The sequence below is a fragment of the Falco rusticolus genome, chromosome 1 (genome assembly GCF_015220075.1).
Source record: "Falco rusticolus isolate bFalRus1 chromosome 1, bFalRus1.pri, whole genome shotgun sequence".
Classification (NCBI taxonomy): domain Eukaryota; kingdom Metazoa; phylum Chordata; class Aves; order Falconiformes; family Falconidae; genus Falco; species Falco rusticolus.
This window is the reverse complement of record NC_051187.1, coordinates 57,630,899-57,647,634: the sequence shown is the minus strand read 5'-3', so window position 1 is coordinate 57,647,634 and position 16,736 is coordinate 57,630,899. Positions and strand designations below refer to the sequence as shown.

Genomic DNA, 16,736 nt, shown 5'->3' with positions numbered 1-16,736 from the left:
AAAAGTTTCATCTCTAATAATTGACATCATGACATGAATGACTTTCCTTTTATTTATTTATTTGTAAATACTAAAGAATTAACCAGTCAATGAGAGCTATGGAGATAACAAATTGTAAGAAGCTTCTCAGGAGAGTCAGTGTTCACTCCCTCTTCACAGGAAGAAGCTAATTTATGTAGCTTACATGCATTCAAGGTGCTCACAAAGCTGAAAACAAGTATTGGGGCAAGCCCCGCACAGGAGTCACAGGGAAGGAGATTCAAAGAAAGAGAAAGGACCTTAGGATTTAGAGGTAATCCAAAGGGTTTTGGATTATTAGGGCAAATCCTAAGTGGCCCATGGTTGTGCAGTGATGAGCACAAGCTGACAGACCTTGCTAAGAAATGCTGCTCCTTAGCTCAGACACAGCCCTGCAATAATGCTCATTTGCTTTTGGTTCTGCAACTAGCTCCAGCTTCTTTGCAGTTCTGGAGTCCAGATTTTAAAGGTATTATCAATCAAATTCCCATCTGTCTTTGACTTACTGGGAAGCTTTTTGTTTGCTTGTTTGTTCAAAGGGGGACTGAATTCCCAGATACCTCTAAAAATCTGACAATTAATGTCTATGCATGCCAAAAGCTACAAGAAATGCAGAATTCACAGTGCAGAAGTCACTTTTGTGACAGTTTTTAATTTAAATACCTTAAAAAAGCTAATGGGTTTTGCACTTACACATATTTTCAAACAGCACAGATCATGTAACCATTCTGTGCTGTTCAAAATTCCTGGTTTGGTTGGCTTGGATGAATACATATATCATGGGATGCAAGATGATACAGGACTGTCCACAATCAAGATAAGGCTGGTTTTGTGCAATACTCCGAGGAAGGGGCTGTTTTTTCACAAAACTACTTATAGATTCTTGGGCTGAAATCCTACCCAACAATTTTGTGGCACTCCTCTGGACGTGACTGATTTAGATTTAGCCCTTTAGGCCTGTACTATATACTTAGTAATTTGGGGGTGTGTGCTCATTTTGGAGTTTGATAATTCTGTTCTTCATCTTTCTTCTACCTCGGCGTCCTCCTACCCAGAGGGAACACCAGGTCCATGCCTGCTCTTACAACCATTGCCAACCGTCTTGCTTGGCAGGCTGGTGAATACTTGTTCCTGCTTGGGTTTGCTGGCATCTGTCTCAAAGTGTGCAGCCTGTGCCAGCCAGCAGACTATTAGCCCTGTCAAATATTGTGACTCTCTGGTGAATAGCACAGTGCGTAATGTTGGCAACACTGGAGGAGCTAAGCCTACAAGTAATTACTTGATTTGCAATTGTTTATTTCTTTATGTGCAAAAGCTGGAAAAATTCTGACATCCACAAAAGGATAAACTTTAATCTGCCCTGTGCCTTTGCACTAATTACCTTTCTTCCATGATTTCTCTAATAGCTGCCACATTAGGACCGGCTCCTAGATGGGTATAGAAAGGACCTTCATCTTTTTCAATAATTTGCTCTGTTTAAAACAAAATAAAGGTTATTACTTCAAGGCTTAATTCCTTAATGTAAAAAGTCACATTGCAAAGCTTACATCTAGCTTATTAGAATACTGCTGTATGGGTCTGGGGTCAGAGTTTTCAAACACTTATGTCTAAAGTATGCCCACGCAATTTGTACAAAACATGCAAAGCACATGGCTAATCCTGCAAATAGCTGTGATATGGACTGTGTGCCTTTTGCTAGCACAAACAGTTGTTTCATATCTCAGGCTCTACATTGAAATTCAAAAGGCATTTTCCTGTTATCACCAAACAATTGTTTCTCCTTCTCCCACTTCCTTCTCTCCCGGTATCTGGAAAGGAGGATAAATGGGATAACAATGGCAATACTGACATTAGGGAGGTTCACAGTACTTGTTTTTCAGCAGACATGTTACAGTGTAGGAACCTACAGCTTGAGAAAGTTGCCAGTAAGGTTACCTAAAGAATTTCTGCCACCCACAAGAAGACTTCATGAAATGAAAAAAAGCAAGTTTGCTGAAAGAAATCCTGCACAAGAGTTAGTCAAAATGGTTGTATGCTAAGAATGTGGCCTCAGTTTTCTGTGTGTAGGTAAGATCAGAACATATGCTATATGTTTAGTTTGATACCAGGAGGCAGGCTCCAGCAGTGAGAAAGAAATGGCCAGGCTCTGCTTGGGTTCAGAAGGAGGTGGTGGAGCTGTGCTGACTTGTCCGAGGGCTGACTTTTATGCTTTCTGCCATGCTAACTCCAAAGGCTGGATGAGGTGCTGCTGCTCTTGACATACAGCCTCCAGAAGCATGATGAAAGCATGCTATAAACCTGAATGTGTCAATGGGGGAATGGCGTAATTTAATCTTCCTAAGGACAAGTATTAGTAGGAAAAAGCAATAAACCCTTTCAATCACGCTGTAGCACTGGATTCTTCAAAGAGGACAGGAACTAAGTTTCATGCTCCTTGATTTCCTAGAGAATCTGCTAAGACTGAAGAATTACAATGCAAGTGGAGAATAAGCTCTTGCACTTAGTAGTTGCAGTACTGGCTAAAAAAGTAGTGAGGATAATGAAATGATTGCTAGACAAACTTGTGCCAACTACATCGGAGAAACTGTCTCAAGAAAAAAACCTCAAACAACTTCAGTGTTTTCAAAAAATTTTGTAGCTACATTTTATAGGTTTCTTACAAACCAACAAAGAACAGCAAGGAACTGGCTTCCAGTTTTCCTCCTTGGAGCTTTGGAAATCCACTACCTCCTCTTTTTGTTCCCATGGATCACCTCTGAGACACAGCCCAAGCATTTGAAAAGGCAAAAAAGGTCCATTTTGCAGTTTTGGAGGATTATTGGTTCAACTTTCCTCTTAAGTAGCTGGTACAAAATCCCTGTAAGTGAAACTATAACAAGATTCCCCGCGGCCCAGCCCATTTTGTCGCAGCCTGAACAATTAATCCATTAGTCTGAAAGTGCCTGTTAGACCTGGCTGTGTGCAGAGTTAGTGCTGGATGGAAGCTCTGGCTATGGGGCCATGCTGGTCACTCTGCTTTGCTTCCCTCTGCTCTATTCTTCTGGCTTTTGGAGATCGGGTACACCATGAAGAAACACTGAGGGTCCCCCTCACTGCTTTTTTGATGCTGCTTGTGTAACTCCTCTAAGAAAATGCTGATCTCTTTAGCCTTGCAGGAGACAAGTGTGTGAAAGGGAGGATAAACTCTTGCAATAAGTGAGGCATAATCTGTCATCCCTTCTTTGCTTAGGCTTTACTCAGGGAAACTTCAGCAATTTCACTGTTAAGAGCAAAAAATGGTGTAAGGATCTCAAGTTTTGGACCCAAGACATATTTTATAAATGCTATATCTAACCTTGACAAATAGATTAGATTATAAAGTTATGACCTACTTTTTATCAGCATGTTGTCATTACATGTCTGCTGCTCAAGGAGAATGGATGTGAGGGGATACATTACTGGCCATAAGCATTCTGACTGAAAAATCAAATAGGTAATTGCTTTATGAAATATTGAGAAAGGGCCTGTGTGTAGGGTTGGATAAGGGGAGTAGGCATAACTACATAAAACTGCAATTTTTTAAGTCTTTGCTAATTAATGTTCTAAAAAAAACAACCCAAAAAATCTTCCAACAAAAACATCCAACTAACCCCATGATCCCAGCTCGAAGGCTCATTTCCTTCCTGTGAACTAGTATATTTTTAGTACATCTCAGCACTTACCAACACAGCTGCAAGATGGGAAATCATACTGGGTTTTGGCAGGTGTGTCCAATAAATTTTTTACAGGAGTATCCAATAACTTGGAAGGTGAGTCTAAAAAATTATTGAGAACAGTTCCAGCTGTTCTTTTGGTCGGGGTTTTCTCAGCAGACAAGTTTGCTTGTTGATCTAAGATTGGGGTCTGAGTGTCAAAATCTGCAGCACTGGTATTTCTTGACAGGATGGTAATAGGGCCTGCTGTTTCAACCTTCACATGTTTAGGTGATTTGATAGTAAAAGTCTTGTGATCAAACAGTGATTTGACCTGTATCTGTTTCAGCTGCTGTTCCATTGTCTCAATGATGCTCTTTTGTTGCATGCTCTCGCAGCCAAAGTGCTGATTCTCTTGTTTAATTGGTTTTTTCCACATTTTGTTTTCCAGCTGTCCAGCTAATGGACGCATGCAGACATTAGACTTTGTGCCAGCCTCAGTTTTTATAGGCTTGCGCGCTGCACTGGGACCAATCTCGGTTTTGGGTTGCTGGTATGCTTGTTGCTCCTGTTTTTGCAAGAGATGCCACCTTAGAGCAGCGTGCTTTTGAAAATCCTTAGGGGTTTGGGACTGCACATGACAGCCTCTCTGGTCTTGGGAGTGTGGGGCAGTTTGCTGGCTGAGTGGTAAGTACCGCTGAGGAATCTGCGTGACTTGTTGGCTCGGGACATCTTGGTTGAGACCACCACTGTAGCATTGTGTTTGCTGGAGTGGTGGTAGCTGTATAACTGAAGCTTGTTGTGTCTGTTGCTCTTGTTCTTGAAAACAGTGATTCACATCTTGCTTTGCGGTCAAGTTATTTGAAAAATACTGCACATGTTGCAAGTCCTGCATTTTGTTGGCTCCAAAGTGTTTGATATTTGTGGCGTTTTCTTTCTTCTCAGAAATCAAGTGCATGTTGTTTGGGCAGGGATGCTGAAGACTAGCATTTGCTTTCTGAGCATAAAGGGGAGCTTTGTTGTTCATGCTCTGTACCTGCTCTAGGCCTAGCTGAGGGCTGTGCAGCGGGAATGCAGCTGATTTCATGTACTTATTCCCAGTTTGAAAGCATTCATCTGCTTTAAGCTGATTGAAGGATGCCCTGTCTAGTGGCTGCTCAGCATTACTTCGGGAGTGGGAAACAGTTTGGGGCAGGCCTTTATTTTTCATTTGCAGAGCCTGTTGCTGGTTTGGGGTTAGCTGCGGACTGCATGGCAGTTGCACCTGCTGGGCCTGTTTTTGAAGCATCTGCTGCAATATGTGTGAATGCAAGAATTGCTCATTTTCTCCCGGTTGGGGATTCAAGTGCTGCTGTTTCAACAGGGCCCCTAAAGGCTGTTCAGCTTGTTGTTCTGGACTTTGCTGGAAACGGAGCTGCTGCGGAGGGTGTTGCTGCACTTGGGACTTGAGTAGGGAATCCATCTTGGTGAGCTGTGGCTGCGGTGAGTGTTTCTGGAACGGCAGCTGCTGGTCAGCTTTGGGATGCGGCTGCAGCTGGGAGGTCTCACTTTTGTACAGCAGAGGAGTTTGTTCCTGTTGCATTATATTCTGGCTCTGGGGCTGTCCTGAGGGCCCCTTTAATGCATCAGGACTTCCAGCATACTGTTTTGTATAGGTTGCTTTTGTTGTGTTTGCCTGGAATTGAAGAACTGACCGCAATAATGCCTCGCTGGGCTTTTGGGGAGGCTCTCCCTGGCGGAACTGGGTAGAAACCAGTTCTATCCAGGCTGGTTTTGAGTAATGTTGAGCCTGTTGCACAGGCTCTTTCACTTGGTCCTTTGCTTTGTTGAGAGGAATCTCAGGTTCTCCCTGTCCTGGGAAATGCTGGTAGTGTTGCTGCAACTCATCCTCACTTCCACGCGCTTGCAGGTTTTGGAGGGGAGGCTCTGACGCCGGCGTCATTTCTGGGTGCTGCTGAATTGAGGCGGCCACAGCAGCTTGCAGGTTGCTTTCACTGACATCTTGTGAGGTTTGTGCCTGCTGTGGAAGTCTCTGATGAGGGTGCAGTTGCTTTTGGCTGAGGCTGGGACTTTCTGACATTGGTCCCTGCTGTTGCCCTTCATCCTTTATCTCCCCAGGAAGAGTTTCATCACATCTGTTGTCATAGGAATGGTGTCCTTCTCGCACCATGACAGACTGTGCACTGTTCATTTCCGGAGCAGGAGGAGCGGAGGAATCTTTGTGAAACATTGAGTTCTGTTTAAAGAAAGCACCATTTTTTTCTGCTTGCTCAGAAAACCTTTCCAGAGAGGCACTCTGAGCCTGCAGGTTACTGCTGGAACTTAGAGAGAGGTCTTGGTTGGGAACCTGCCCTACGCTTCCACGAACAGTACTGTTTCCTATGGGTAACTGGTGTGGATCATAGCCTGGAATCTGTTGTTGTAGCTGTAGTTCTGGTTTCTGAAGTGAACAGCTACCTGGCAATACAGGTGGTTTACTGGAGTCTTCTGTGTTGTAGACCTCAGTAACCACTACAGCTGGCACTTGAGGCAGCTCAGAGTTTGAGGTCTGTGGGGAAGTGATCTGCCCTGAGGTATGGGATGAATGTGTTGTCTCACAGGACAACTCATTAGTAGCCTGACTGGTAATGGCATTGATATGAGATGTGTTCTTCTGCATTGCTATGGAAACATGTTCTGGATAATACTGAGACAGTGTTTTCTCCAGGAGTTCACCATGCATGCTTTCCATGGAAGAGGCAGAAACTGTAGCACCATTAGGCATTGGCACTGCCTTGTTCTTAAGTAGTAAGACAATGTCCCTGTTGTGGCAATGAACGTTTTCCCGCTCCTGCTCATCCTGAATCAGGAGGTCATGAGGGTTTTCTGAACCACCACTGTTGTGTCTTGTAGACTGTATGAAATCTGAAGCTTCATTTTCTTGTCCTGTAAAACTTTTCGGTTTCTTCTCACTGTAACAATTGGAAACACTTGGTTTTTCATTATTATCCTCTGGCTCAGCTTTTTCTCCATTTACTTCTTTGTCTTGTTTCACTTTCTTGTTCTCATGAAGTCCATACAGAGAGGGTTCACTAAAAGTGCGTTTTATCCCACCATTTTGCATATATTTGGAATATACTTTCTTTTCTTGTAAAAGGTCAGGGCTAACGCGGTTGTTTGGACTTCCCTTCAGGTGGGGCACTCCATAGTTGCTTTTAACGAATAGCCGCTTGTGGTCTCCATTTACTTCAACTTCAGGCCTCTCTGTTGCTGGACTTCCATTCTGTAGCTTCACCACAGAAGGCTCTGCCTGGCACCCATGAGAAGATTGCGATATTAGGAATGGACTCAATCTATTGCCGTCAACATGGTTGGTTCTGTCCTGTTCCATCTGGCCTGCTCCGGGGCCATCCACAAGGCTACCCTCTGAACGTATCTGAAAGAGAAAAGGAACAGGAGAGAATGTAAGTCAATTTTAGTTTCCACTGATGAACAGCTAATTATCAACAATTCCTGCAGCATTCAAACACCCCGTTACTTTGACCAGCTTCCACACACAACATGAGCTCAGAGGCACACCTGAGGGGTGTTTCACTGTCTCCCTTTTTCTTGAAAAGTTTGTTCTTCAAGATCAAAGGAGAATGAAAATACAGAGTGGCTCCTTACTCCTATTTACGCACAAGCAGATATTTCACCAAAAAATCTCTCCTAATGGTGCAAAAAGTATTCTCTGCTTTTGAATTATTTGCTTAAGACTCCTCTGTCATCACATTTTGTCCTTGGTAAGGCAAAAGTCATGCCAAAACCATAGTTCCCAGACTTGGTGCTAATCCCATTATTTGATTAAGTGTGCCAAACCTCTTTCGTGTGACTTGAAGGATTATTGCCACCAAGCTTGCCAGTTAGAGAGGAAAACCTCCTTTCTTCTGTCTTCAGCTGTCTGACAAGGCCTTTTAAAATGGGCATTCCTAAAGACCACGCAAGTGGCACAACACGTGTGAGACTGCCACGCTTGACTGCTGTCCATAGGAACTCTTACAGTTCATCAACATCTTGGTAGTGTTGACAGAAACAAATCGAGAGATTCCTGAAAGGTTTGATGAAAGTGGTATTTTTTCAGGTATTAACTTCCTTTCAAATTTACATATAGACATCAAGCATGGCTTAAACTATGCAGTTAGGTTTTGAACTGAGCCCCACAGCTGTGGAGCTAGGACTCCTTCCTTCTTTGTTTGGATGGAAAACCCATTTTCTCACACAGTTTTTATATTTTATTTATAAAATAAAGTTTTTCACTGGATAACAGTACTGACAATGTGCAGTGAACAAATTCCATATCATGACAAGCTAATCCTGTTCACATGGATCTTCCCAGGTTTCACAATCCCAGTGAACTTTGATAAAGCCCTTGTTTGACTGCTTGTAATTTATTTGTTGTTGGCTATATGGTTCTCAACCAGTCACAAATGACAGAAGACGGGCTGACAGAGTCTTACAGATGTGAGATTGCATAGAGAAAATTTGGACTCATGCATGTCTTTGTCCTAAAGCTTTTATTTTTAGTTTGCATAAAGGGGAACCTGAAGGGCTCTCCATTACCAGGTCATCCCTGGTTTGACTGCAAAGTCAGAAGAAGCACTACATGTGTCTGGTATTGCCGCTACATCGGAAGAAAAACTATACTGAAAAGTTCCTCCTATCATATTGCTCTGCTTATGTATTTATCCTACACTATTTTTTTTTATTTTTTTTAATGCTAAGCAACATCTAATTTATAGTTTTCAGTTCAGTATTGCCTTACTTAGTTGAGTAATATGATTCTAAAATTTTTTTTTAAGTAATATTAATTCATGAGATTCAGCACATCCAGCAGAATCCCCTCTGCCTGCAGCTCTGATTTCAGTATCAGGACAATTCAAACATACTTTTTGACTGGCAAGCACCTATATGATGACTTCTGTGCACTTCCTCCTTATACCAAACTTGGTTTTACATTTACTTCTGACCTCCTGAAGTTTTTTTCTTCTTTCTGTACTCAATCTACTTTTGTATGACAGAAGTAAGCAAGTTCTCTCTGTGAGTAACAGTACTTTAAAAAAGTGTTTTTGAAGGGAAAGCTAAGAATAGGGAGATGGAAAAGAATGTTTGCCCCCTCTCACTTACTTTCTTGACAAGGTAAGGTATGCTTCTTCCATTCTAGATCTATTTCAGTATATTTCCCAAGCTAGCTTTAAAGTACCACAAGACACGAGACTTTGCAGCTTTCTAAGGGAGACGATATTCCATGCTTAACAGAAAGCACCATGAAAAGTATTCCTCCGATGTGTCATTCTAGGCCAGGCAACAGAATGATGCTCCCAGAGCATCTCAAAAATAAAATGTCAGCCTAATTTGTAAGCCATTCTTTTCCTTCACACCTTTCATACCTGGAAATTGCCGCTGAACCTCACCTCAGACATGATTGTGTGGGCTGCTGTATTTCACAAGTATGAAATGAAATAAAAGGCACCATAATAATTAACACTGTGCTGTCAAGCTGTTTCTAAAATATTTATTTCTTTTTAAAAAGTTTTAGTCTGTGTGACTGAGCTGTGAGAAACTTCCTCTGGGCCTGAAAGTCTGCCTCGCTGCTTGTGTTCTGGTGTACCCTGTGGGTTGCAACTAAATTCCTTCTTAGAGTTCCCAGACAATCTTTCTTCTCAACTCCTTACTGATAGGTAAAAATATCTTTTTATTTAGAAGTGGGGGCTGCCTGACTTCTTTAAACTTAGCTTGTAAATCTCTCAAAGGAGCACATCTGTGCTTCAAAACAGAGCCTTAGGTGCACGTTGATCTCAAAAAACATGAGGTTACGTTCACTGTGTGGCATGGACTATTATTCACAGTATTCTCAAAGACTTCATGGTATGAGTCAATCAGTTCCCCCAAATCCTGATCACCCTCAGTGTAAAAGACACTGGTTTAGACATTGTAAAGGACACGGGAATCATTTGGTTCTTTGAAATACAAAGTTAATTCATCGATTAAAAGTGCCAGATTTGCATTCTTTGAAATCCATCTAGGATTGTACGACTGTGTTATACTTCTTACTCTCTCTGTCTACACTCAATTATTCACAATCCTCAAGTCACACCTGAGTCAAATCTTGCTCAAGGAGCTACAATTCACAGCAATTATTTGTAATTTAAAACTGGCAAAAGACAAATGGCAGCAATACCTTTATTACTGGCTTTAACTGAGACACCATAAAGATATTCTTGATGCTACTAGTAAGTAGACCTGGTTGTGCCTTACAAGGTCTCTGTGCTCTTTGTAATTGTTGTGGGATGAACTGTCTGCCTCTCAAAGTAAATCTGCTTTTCCCTAAGCATAGCAGTTAGCCTTTTTCCTCTTTCCTATAACTGTATTTTATCCAGACCATTTAGAAGCTCCACATATTTTTCTTCAGCTATAATTCATTAGAAATTCAAGTCACATCAGCAGCATCTGTGAAACAATTACTGCATCTAGGATTGACTCTGCAGTCTAATCCATCATAATTATGACTGGCCTCTTTGAAGATGCCACGATGCATGACTTAAATATAGCACATTACTGTGCAAATGGATCACCATCTCATCCCACCAGTATGCATTCAAGTCAGAATTCAGTCCACCACCATCTGACTTTTTCAGATGCAATCAATGTATGTACATTTATTTCTTACCACCTACGGGGCACAAACTGGAAACTAGGTACTGAAGGAGAGTATCAGATGTTTGGGGGGTTTTTTTATGGGCAAATTTGGTGTAGTCCTGGCACCTCTATCAATACAGGAATACCAAAAGACTGTGGAAGGCGCTGTTAAGGGCACAACAAAGATTTCTGTGGCAACAAAAGTACTCTTAGTTATGTCATTTTCTTCCACGGAAAATCTTTACTTTTTTACAGTTCTAGAGGTTCATCCCTTATTTTAGATAGCACCCATATCTGGGGAGTTTGTGATTGCAAAGTGACAAATACACCTACTGCAAGGTAGTACAATCTTCTGCAAAGCTGGGCAAGATTCCCAGTAGAAAAAGTAGGGCAGGGGGGATGCTGTGGCTCATGGCCCTGAAGGACCAAAAGGTGGGATGTCAGGTGGGTTGTTTCCCCTTCTGGGGTTAGCTGGGATAGAAATATATCTCCTCAGAGGTTTTTCTCCCCAGCAGAAATATACCTTCTCAGATCATGACCTCAGCTGACTTGTGCTTCAATGATTATTAGGAGGAGACTCAAGAAAGCCGAAGTCGGACACCCGTGAGCTTGTTGATGGCTTGCTGGGTTGTTCTTGGAGCAGTGCCACAGCCTCCATCCTCCTGGCACCCTTCTGCCACCACCAGATGACACAGGTCTAAATTGCTCCCAGACAAGAAACCCCTGTATCAGTTTCTAGGGAGGAGGTGAATCTGATCTGCCAAACTCCAGTTTCTAAGTTGTATTTCTGCTTACATTCCCCTGCTCCTATCACTTGGGTACAGTAGCTGGCTTCACTTCTGGCTTCACTTGCTATGTGTTATTACATGCTGCTGTGCATTGCTTCTCTCCTCTGAAGTTCATGCTGCTGGCAAAGAGGTCTAAATCCTGAACTTCCAAAAAGTGAAAAAGGTCCTAAGCGAAGGGTTTTCTTTTCCCTATTTCAAGAATGAATGAAAAAGCATGAGTAGCATTATTCTGAAGTAAGGACGCTCCTGCATGGCATTATCAGAAAGCTCAATTTCTGTACTAAAACCTTAAATCTTCTGTACTTGCATACATGCAAAATTGTTTCTGATTAACTCTGTGTCAAAGTTTTCTCTTTTTAAACTTTTGAACAAGATGTGTAAGCAGTTAAAATGATGCTCAACACCATGATTTATAGCCATGTAGTTATCATGGGATGTAATTTTTCTCTGGCCTAAGTAAGTAGCAGTTGCTTCAGCTGTACCTTAGGTCAACACATGTAAGCAAGCTGCAAATGTCACTAGAGGAGAAAAGATGTGCAGTCAACTCAGATAGCTAGTGGGCAATGTAACACATCAAAGCCCCTTATTAGTGAGACATTTCCATTATTGCTGGTATAAAATGTTGCACATATGAAAACTGTGGCATAGTTTAAGGATTTCCTGTATGTTTGCACTTAAGGTGCACTGTGTTTATACGCTGAGAAACAAAGCAAACTTCCATGTGGAAACTAATGGGAGAGGCAAGACCCTGAGTATGCCTGCCCAGACTCTGGGTGGTTTGCCATTCACAGAACAGCTTCTTCCCAAGCCAGGGTTGCCGGTAGTTTGTAATAAATACAATACCATCAGAAACCAAACCCCACGTGGGCCTGTTGTTTAAATACAGGTTTAACATGCTTTTCTTGAAGCCAAGGCACCCACGGGAGAGAATTTTAACCCTTTTGTCCAAAGCAGATTTGAAAGAGAGATTGCATTAACATCCAAGATGGATTGAGGCTCTGAATCCCACAGCACGCCCTAAGGATTTGCTCTGCTCCCTACCAGCATCACTGCTGCCTCGCTGCAAGCGTGGTGGCTGAGGAAAAGAGCAAAACTTCAAGGCAGATGTAAAGGAGGCCCCAGAAGGACAAGGACACTCTGTTGTTAGCTGGGCTCTGTGGCTTACAATGGGGTCCTTTTGCACTGCATTCAGCTGTCTCTTTGTTTGGATAGTATACTTACTCAGTGCATTAGCAATGCTTTGGAAAGAACTCACGTAAGGATGCTGTGCCTTCTATGTCCCTTGAAGTTTTTAAGTTAGGGCTGTATTTCTTTCTAAAATACACATTTTGCTTTCTGATTGTGGCTATAAATAGCAGTTAAGGGGTTAATCTAGAAACTACTGGATAAGATTTTGTGACTGTGTTCTACAGGAGGTCATATTACATGAATATAATTGTCTTTTCTGGCATTTAGATCTACGAATAATCTGGGTCAAATAGAAAAGAAAATGTGGGATGGCTAAAATTTGTTACCTAATTTATAGCTATTCTATCCTTAATTTACAGGGAAAATGGTGACTAGCAAATATAGATATAAGCTGACATAAGGGAATGAAGAGCATGGGATTTGTGAAATACGACGATTAATAATTCATTAAATCTTATCCCAGCCAGAAGCCTCATAATTCATGCATTTTTAAATCAACTAGTGCTAAACCCCCCTCAATTTATTTTCTTGCATTTCAGTGATGCAGTAACCTGATTGCAAAAAACACTTGAATCAGAGTAATTTTTTACCTTAATGCAGAGGACAAGAGAGTAAAGCTACACTGGCCTGCACAGTGATTTCCCATTGCTATATTATATAACTATCAACAAGACTGGATACTGCATAGTATTTACCCAGACATTAAAAAATTGCACTATTTTAACAATTGCATAACATCAAGGGGAGCAAAAATTAAATGCCTCTACAATATGGAAAAAAAAATTACTTGAGGGAAATGAATTCAGGAATATAAAATGTGAGTAAATAGGAATTATAATGTTGCATCACACAGCTCTCCAGTTCCTGTTTTTTTGTTATTTATGCCCTATACAAACTTTGCACCTAATCGTACCATGTAGCACTTCTAACAGAACAACACACCTCTTCTAGTCACTTGTAAAGCCACTGTAGTATGACTAGGTTAGAGATGTTTCCCAAAACCTCAAAATTCAGAATCAGGTTGGATTTAAGAGGCAAAAGGACCTTCCTAATGTGATAACCAGAACATTCAAGAGGAGGTTGGCACCTATGCTTGTCCTTGCCAGTTGTAAGCTCATTTCTGTGGTTTGGATGTAGGGCATGGTGGATCCAGGTGCCATCGCACAGAGACGTATTATTTCCCAAGTTAGCCTGTTTGACATTATCTAGGGTGTTGGTATGCTGACATATAAGACCAGTATTGCTCAATTTATTGAGCACCACCTTGATTATTACACATCTTTCACAAATACAGGGAAGCTGAACTACAACACCCTTTCACCTTTGCTGGTTTTGGGAGCGAGATGCTCCTATGCTTGGATATAATGAGAAATTTCTGTTGTGTGCCTGTGAAGTCTGACCAGCAAAATTGTTTCAAATTGTGACCCACACCAGACGTCATTTGGGTAATTCACCAGTTTTTTGTTCGCGCCTGTGGATTCAACACAGGGAAACATGTTGAGGTAGGAAAATAGAACCAAGTCTCTTTTTTTCTTCATCCTAGCCAATTATCATGCTAGGTTAGGTGTGTTGAGCAAAGGCTGGCAAGGTAGGGTGGCCAGTGTTATCAGGTGCACAGCTGGTGCTCAGACCTGGTTTTCATTTCTGAAGAAACACGAGGGATAATTTTCTTCTTGGTACTTCAGTTACCCCACATGTCAAACAGTAATGATGCTACTGGCCTCTGATTAAAATCAGCTATCCGAGAGCAATAGCTAACTGCTCGTGCTGTTCTGTAGTGCAGCGTGCCTGTGTGTGAGCACGCCAGAATAAGCAAGTGTTGGTGGCTGAACCGTTCTTCAAGACACACTTGATGTTATCAACCCGCCATTTAGGGAAGGTTACCAAGATGTCAGTGTCATCATTATCTTCCAGTTTCTGTGATCTTTGTCCATCTGGCTTCAGACCTGGATATAGCATGGATTTCTTGGATTGATGACTTCCTGACACTAGTCAAAGGTTGGTTATCCATGATGATTTCATCACAGCTGCCAGCAGAGTTAAGTAATTTGCTATTAAGTAGTATATCCTCCCTGAGAACTAGAAGCAGTGGAAGAGATTCTCTTGGCTCTCTTCACTCCTACTATAAAGAAGAAAGGGAGGACCCAAAGGAAAAACTACTGGCAAGCTAAAGATTTCAGGGTTTCATCATGCTGGGGCAGTAACATTAGAAAACAGGAATAGAAATGGTCCTGTTTAGCATGTGGGTGGAAGAACTGATAGAAGAGAGTAAAACATTGTGGGCTGCAGCATCCTCAGAAAGCCTATTCACACAGCTCTGTTTTCCATTATCCTTTGAACTTCAAATAGGAAATCCTGTTGGTCTCCCAGTTCTGATGAAAACAGAATTTTCAATGAAATGCAGTTTTGTTGAATTTCTTCTCCAAAAGTTGAAGGTGAAGGTCATACCAAGAGGAGAGTGGGGAGAATGCAGAGACCAGGGCTGATGACTCTAATCAACTGTTGTTCCCACATGTCCAGATGATAAAGCATGGCCTGAAGTGTCAGCCCCTTCACTGGTCTCACTGTGGTAGCCTTTACACCCCTCTACACATCCCTCCTCAGTTTTATTCGTGCCTCTGCCACACCTAGGCTGGGATGCTGTAGTGAACTCAATAGTCGGTTACTATACTTGGCCATTGAGAAATGAGAGGCAGCACAGAGACAGCTCCCTTGCAATGCAGCATGTACTGTGTGCACCAGCACGCCCAAGGGGCAGGTGCTGGAGATCCCTGCTGGAGGTGGTGAGCCACAAGATACCCCTGTGTCCCTAAGTGAGATGCTGCGTGCCACTGCAGTTCCTGTATGATTTCCTAAGTCCTTCTGGGGATTTGCTTCCTGAGCCAAAACAAGGGTACTTGCTTTGGAAAGATCTCGAGCTGTTTTAATTGTGGCATGATTTGATTTAAAAATGTGGTTTTGTGCCCACTTGTGATTTTTTTTTCTTCCTTCCAATTTGTGCCTTGCACGACTTACAAACCAGACCAATCGCTCATAAACACATGGGAAAATAGGTTCACCAGGGGCCTGGGGAGATGAGTGCCCTGTTCCTCGGCTCCAGGGCAGCACCAGCCAGACCTGTACCAGTCTGCTCCAACCTGTTTTCAAAGGTTTCTGATGATCAAGTTTGCATAATAACCCACAGTCACCTGCAGTGCTTCATTAATCTTACTTATTAGAAAGCTTCTACCACTTAAAACATAAACCTACACCGTCTCTTCCCATTGACCACAGACTCATGGAACAGTTTTTTCTTCTGTGCTGTAGCTTCTTTCTCCCCATGTAACTGAAGACTGTTATTAATGCTCTCCTCTTAGACAGAATAAACGACCTGGATCATGACATCTGATCTCCTCCCTGGGTGGATCTATATCCATAACATTTGTTCCCTGACCAGATGCACGGAGGTCACAAAGCAAATGCAACAGCCTGTTCTTTGGAGGCCTTATGCACATGCCATATTCTCCTGGATTTTCCCTGAGTTCAGACGGTTGATATACAAGCAGCTATAATATGTGCCTATGTATTTGAAATACCTGTGTGAATTAACTTGGCTTTCCCCTTAGTATCTAAAATCAGTTTTATTCCCTCAGTGTGAGAGGGACTGTATAAATCACACTGAAAACAACAGAACAAGCTTGTTACTTCTAGCAGAGCTTTATAAAGGAGGCTGTTTCCTTAAAACCTGAATTTAGTATGTTTAAGTCTGTGAGCTACTGGCACAAACACCTCTTCTGACTTCCACTGTTGCTGAGGCACCACAGAAGATAAGAATCTAATGCATTTTTAGAGGTCTATTAGAAGATGCTCCCTGGAGCTATGGTTGCCATTCAGCTTCTTTCTGCATTTGTGTGTGGTCTTCAGGAGCAGTTTTCATGTGGGTTACTGCAATCTACATGCAACAATGGCATGGATTATCCTGCTGAAATCTACATCTGAGAAAATAGTTACAATTGCCTCTCCAGATGTAAAAGAGATGAAAGACAAGGTGTTTTTGATGACCAGAGCCAGCTGACAACCTAAAAGCAATTGAGATCTAACCTTGATAAAAGCACAGCTCTGGGAGAGAAATAAAACGTGGGAGCTGGCACTGCCTTGCCATGGTTCTGAGCACACAAGAGAGCTTGGCACGGGTACTGTTGCCATCCCCTGCAGTTTTAGGTTGGAGATGAAGATGTGGGACTACATTTTCATTTTGAATACTCAACATACAAGCTAGGAAAGAACTTGGACATTGACTAATCTTAGATAAAATGGCCCAGGGCCCACACAAATTGTAAGTCAAGAGATACCCACTTCACATCATGCCAACATTTATCAAGGAGTTACAGCCTAGCTTCTTAAGGTTTGCTTGAAAAAACAGATTTTCTGTAGTTAC

The 16,736-nt window shown here is 42.1% G+C and overlaps 1 protein-coding gene across 1 annotated transcript in view; it reads right to left on the bottom strand.

The window, feature by feature from the left end:
- Positions 1-16,736, bottom strand: part of TET2 (tet methylcytosine dioxygenase 2) — a 74,243-nt gene that overhangs the window by 17,214 nt on the left and 40,293 nt on the right. Inside the window, exons 2-3 of the mRNA XM_037380487.1 lie at positions 3,720-7,104; positions 1,400-1,490 (exon numbers count right to left, since the gene is read on the bottom strand). Of these exons, the coding sequence (XP_037236384.1) occupies positions 1,400-1,490; positions 3,720-7,104 (3,476 nt within the window). The remainder of the gene's footprint in view (positions 1-1,399; positions 1,491-3,719; positions 7,105-16,736) is intronic.